Source organism: Nicotiana attenuata, unplaced genomic scaffold (genome assembly GCF_001879085.1).
Source record: "Nicotiana attenuata strain UT unplaced genomic scaffold, NIATTr2, whole genome shotgun sequence".
NCBI classification, from domain to species: domain Eukaryota; kingdom Viridiplantae; phylum Streptophyta; class Magnoliopsida; order Solanales; family Solanaceae; genus Nicotiana; species Nicotiana attenuata.
Window position 1 is genome coordinate 436,782 of NW_017670768.1, and position 5,897 is coordinate 442,678.

At 35.8% G+C, this 5,897-nt stretch overlaps 1 protein-coding gene across 2 annotated transcripts in view; it reads right to left on the reverse strand.

The window, feature by feature from the left end:
- The window catches only part of LOC109243156 ((E,E)-germacrene B synthase-like), a 4,413-nt gene extending 2,484 nt beyond the window's left edge, over positions 1–1,929 (reverse strand). For both annotated transcript variants that reach the window (XM_019410060.1, XM_019410061.1), the window contains exons 1-3: positions 1,606–1,929; positions 823–1,096; positions 362–743 (exon numbers count right to left, since the gene is read on the reverse strand). In XM_019410060.1, the coding sequence (XP_019265605.1) occupies positions 362–743; positions 823–1,096; positions 1,606–1,899 (950 nt within the window). In that variant the 5' untranslated portion in view covers positions 1,900–1,929. The remainder of the gene's footprint in view (positions 1–361; positions 744–822; positions 1,097–1,605) is intronic.
- Positions 1,930–5,897: the final 3,968 nt, after the last annotated feature.

Consider the following 5,897-nt stretch of genomic DNA (forward strand, 5'->3'; position numbering starts at 1 on the left):
GGGGGGGTGGGGGGGGGGGGGGACTAAATTATGACCATTTATTTGACCCAAAAAAACTTTGGATCATGACATGTTTATCAATTGGAAAAACTATAAAATTGGTTAGTCGGCTGAAACTAATTACATTCGCTAGTGAAAAATATATATATAATCACTAGCCCAAAATGTATATAATATGTATATTTTTTTTGTTAATAATACAAATATATATAATTATCGGCTATTATTTTTTAGAGTGACTAATAATATATATTTCTTTTACTATTAATTTAACCCATTATGACTGATTCAATCCGTCCATTTGTTACTAGTATATACTATATTCATGTGAATGAAGCGGATATAATAATAATGTATGTACCTTGTAAGCTCGCCAAGCTCTCTTTGATGCACCTTTTGCACAATGTTAAAATCCAATTTTGCAAATTTCAAAAGCAAATTCAAGTTATTATGAGATTCAATGTTCTCATAAATAGATATGTATTTTCTTGCTGTCATCCTTGGTAGATTTGTATGAATGGGCTGACTTAGGGCTGCACTGACTTGGGCCTTATGTGATGAATTGCTCAATTCAGGGCCCATTGACTCCAAATTAGTGAGTGTAAAACTCAGAGCTTGTTCAAGAATTTCTTGCCCATGTACTCTTAAATGTGCTGCTTCATATAAACTTAATAATCCTTGTACATCTTTGGTAAGAGTTTCCTTGAACTTTCCATCTTTGTTGGTGAATTTCTTGAAGATATCTGATTTAACATCATGGTAATTAATATCTGAGAGATATTAAACTAGTTATAACAGGAGTGGAACGAGAAGGTTACGTACCAGAAGACATGTAATACCTTTGTTGTCTTAGTAGTCGAAAACGAAGAGCAACAACGTAAAGGTTGTCATCTTCATTTTTACTCTGTTGGGACGCATCAAAGATGTTGTTAATGGATGTTTGAATCTCATTTTTGAAGTGATATGCAACTCCCAATCGTTGGATTGTATCAATCAATTCAAGTTTTTGTATACTATTATCAGGTGTTTCAACTAGCATTTGCCTGACTTTTTCTTTTAATCTTTCAAGTTCAACTTTTTCTTGGCTACTAATTTCCTGCACCAAAAGTTAAAGCTTTATTTTTTGACCACCTTCATATTTAACATTCCAATTATTTTGTTCTCTTGTAAAAATACAGTCAAGACCTCTTTATAACAACAATCGCAATATAACAGTCATTCACTATAAAAATCAAATTTTTTATGGAACCAATTTTCATGCTATGTTATAATATATGTTCTCTATAACAACACTTTGCTATAACAGCCAAAAAAAATCCGGCTAGTATAGAGGGCTTGACTGTGTTCATTATGATTAAAGTTTGGGATATGTTTGGTGTTTCTTCCATCAATCATCCGGATCTACGCCGTATATCAACAGATTGTAGTTTCGAGGGTTGGAAAGATTCAAAAATTAATAACCTCAACATAAAATTTTCCATAAAATAATAGTTTAAGCACACAAAGATTATAAAGCATGCATATATATATATATATATATATATATATATATATATATATATATATATATATATATATATATATATGAGTATGTGTATGTCATACTGTGAGTTGAGGAGTGTAGGAGAGGAAATAGTCTCCCCAGACACTTGAGTGAAAATTTGCCAATGGACGTTCAATATTAATAGTACTACTACTACTGCTGGAAGTATTATCATCCATTGCTGCACTCATCTTCAAATGACTCATATTTTTCTCTCTTCCTATAGAACTAGCATATGAATATTTATGTTTTACTGTGAGTTTAGAGTTTTTTTTGGGGAGAAAATTATGGGCAGAACCCCAAACCATTGATTGAATATTTTCCAAGTGACAACAGCTGATTGAAAAAGCAACCATTGTTTGTTTCACTCTCTAATAGTTTTTCTGGTAATTGTATAATTAAACTTGTGAGATTTAGTTCTTGTATGGTGGAAGTATTTGTAGTGCAAATTGAGATGAGTGAAGTGAATTTTGCATGTGCTCAAATAGGAGGTTAGGTAAAGATGTATGAAGTTTAGACATAAATATTTAATGTTTGGCTTTAGCAGTTAAAACTTCAGTTTTTATGTCTGAATATTTTAAGATAAAAATATTTTTTTTTCCTAAAACTTTACGCCTTTTACGCCTTTAGGTTTTATATATATATATATATATATATATATATATGACACGTATTAATTTGTGAACAAATATTTATTGCAAATGACAAACAGCTGGATAATTCTTTAGATCTGCCAAACACACATAAATTGTGGATTGCCTACCATAGTACCATTATATATTGAATTTAAAGATCATACATGTCTATGTCGTTGAATTAGTCGAGGTACACCACAATTATCTAATAAGAAAAAAAATGCGGGCAAATGCACTTGTTGTATAATAAATTTTTGTGCGCTACAAGACCAAGTGTAGTTTTGTTTTCTTTTGTTAAAATTGAACAAACAAATAATTCATCATAAGAGATTTGAATCAAATTTTTGTGGGCTACATTGATTTTCTTGCCTTAAATTTTTGATGTTTATCTCTAGCAGATTTATCAAATACAAACTGATAGGATTTCTGTTGCTTTTAAATATACAATCTTTTCATGTTTTTTTACTAAGCTTAACATTTCTTTTTCGGGTTGTTTCCAGTAGTAGGATGTCACGACCCAAATCACGACCCTTCGTGATGGCGCCTATCGATAATACTAGGCCAGCCAACATTACCAAAACACTTTCAACAATAACCAGAAATAATCAAAACTCTTAAAATAACTGAAATCTTTGCCATAAAACGGGGTGAACCCCAAAACATAAGTGCGAAAATAAAGCCCGACATCCGGGTGTGACTAGTAACGAGTATTTAACATAACCGAACCGAAAATAACAAGACTATCATAGTCTGGAATCCAAAATATATAAAATAAGGAAAGATAGAGAAGAAGAAAGCAGGGTTGAGAACGTCGGCAGCTACCTCGCGATCTCCAACGATTGGCTACGAGTACTATCAACAACCTCCACGTCCAACAACTCCTGGATCTGCACATGAGGTGCAGGGAGTAACGTGAATACACCAACTCAGTAAGTAACAATAATAAATAAGGAACTGAAGATAGTGATGAGCTACACAATTTTAGTTCATTTCAATAATTTCATAAAGGAAAATAGTCATGCTTTCCAAGTTCCGGTAATTCAAGTCAAGTCAGTTTATTTCAGGCAAGTTCAAGTAAAACTAGATAATATCTTTCAACAGTTTTCAAAACATGGATATAAGGCAACTGTTTGCATCGATAATGTAATCATATACTGCCTCTCAAGCAATCATCTCTCAGTCCTCCCAATCACTCCAACCTCACAATCACTCACTCCTCCCAGTCACTCATTCCTCACAATCACTCAGCACTCGCACTCAGTAGGTACCTGCGCTGATTGGGGTTGTACAGACTCCGGAGGGGCTCATTCATCCCAAGCGCTATAACAAGCCAATCATGGCATAAATCAATCAAGCCCTCGGCCTCACTCAGTCATAAATCAATAAAATATGTTGCGGCGTACATCCGATCCCATAAATATCCTCACGATCAGGCCCTCGGCCTTACTCGGTCATCAATCTCTCCAGCCTCTTGGGCTCTCATAAATCAGGAAAATCAGCCCAAATAGCAATAACATGAAGTATCAGATAGAATACAAAGACTGAGACATGATATACGAGTAAAAACTGTGACTGAGTACAAATAGCATTTAACAGGCAATTCAACATGTAACGTGTCACGACTTGGAATTCCCACCCTCGAGACCGTGATGGCGCCTAACATCACACTTGCTAGGCAAGCCAACGTTAGAGTATTACTAACCAATTTCTTTTACGATTCAGTGAATAAAAGAAACAAGTTTAAGCAAGTGATCATAATTGCGGAAATAAGTAAACAACTGCTTTGTTTATAAACTATTGCCAAAACTATTACTACTACTACTACCCAGAATCCGATGTCACAATCCACAAACATACTATAATTTTCAATAAATATCAGTTTGCAAGAAAGTACAACAGTTTTGGAAATAAAGTAAAATAGTAATGTAGAGAGGTAGAAGGGGACGCCAGGGCCTGTGGACGCCAGTAGGACTACCTTGGGTCTCCACACCGTGCAACCTGAAGTCAACCTCTCAATCAGCCCCTGCCTGCTCCGAAATCTGCACAAAAAGTGCAGAGTGCAGTATCAATACAACCGACCATATGTACTGGTAAGCGCCGAGCCTAACCTCGATGAGGTAGTGACGAGGCTACGGCGAGGTAATTACTATATAACCTGCATACGATGTATACAACCTGCATACGATGTATAATAAAAGCAGAAAGAAGAACGGAACAACATGAAGCAGTAACTTGCAAGAAATGAATACAGAACTCAAGTATTCTATCAGTATCCAGCTATAACCAATCCTTAAGTGAAATGTAAAACTACAGAATAACTTACACAGTAGAGGAAAATACATAAACACATAAACTGATGCGGCGCGCATCCCGATCCCACCATATAGTCAATATCAATGTGAATGTTCACCCTTATTACTCCATATCAATCCACCCTTATTCCTTCTGTTGCGGCGCGCAACCCGATCCCACCATATAATAACATTTCACTCTTACTCCTCCTCAACGTATCACCCTTATTACTCCTGTTGCGGCGTGCAACCCGATCCCATCATAAAATAACATTTCATCCTTATTCCTCCTCAATACATCACCCTTATTACTCCTGTTGCGGCGTGCAACCCGATGCCATCATATAATAACATTTCACCCTTATTCCTCCTAAATACATCACCCTTATTACTCCTGTTGCGGCGTGCAACCCGATCCCACCATATCAACATCAATTATTCAACAAGAACAGAAATTTCACAATTTAACTCAAAACTCTCCACAATAGTTAAACCTCAAACCAAAACAAACAAAAAGCTTGTACATTATGAAACTTCACACAAGTAATACCACTCAGCGAAACCAATCCAAAATATGCCATAAAACACCGATAACCGACTTGAGCCGATAATATGGGACAATGAAACTACGGAATAGCTAATACCTTCAACAATGAAAACAATGTCTAACAAGTAGCAATTTGAGCATGCAAACACCAGTGAAACATGTAGCAGTTAAGGCAGGAAACAATATATTATGAACGGGAAGAAAACAGGCAAAACAGATAAATTGGCGGCGCATAGTTACTCTCGTCACCTCACCTATACGCCACAGACATGGATTTTCACATAGAAATTAAGTCGGGGATCCCTAATCCCTCGAGTCAAAGTTAGACACAACACTTACCTCAATCCACAGGCCACTCACTGCTCAATTACCGCTTTTCCTCTAGTTTCCACCTTCGAACCACTTGTATCTAGTCATAATTAACTTAATAACATCAATTATCGCTAAAGAAATCAATTCCAATACATAATTATAAGTTTCCCAATATTTTTCCCAAAAAGTCAAAAACCGACCTCGGGCCCGCTTGGTCAAAACTCGAGGTTCGGACCATTCACCCATTCACCCCCAAGCCCAAATATTTAATTAGTTCCGAAATCCGACCCCAAATCGAGGTCTAAATCTCCAAATTTGTAAAATCCCCAATTCTCCCAAAATCCCTAATTTTCTACCCTTAAAGAATAAGATTTAGGACTAGGTATTCAATCGGTGATGATGGAAATTGAAGAAAATGAGTTAAAGAGTGCAAACCTATGATTTAGTGTTGAATTCCCTCTTCAAAAATCGCCCTAGGTCGAGTTCTAGTGATGAAATATGAAATTTGGGAAGAAGTCCCGTTTTTGTTCTGTTTTGAAAATCACTGGACAGGTCTTGATCGCGTTCGC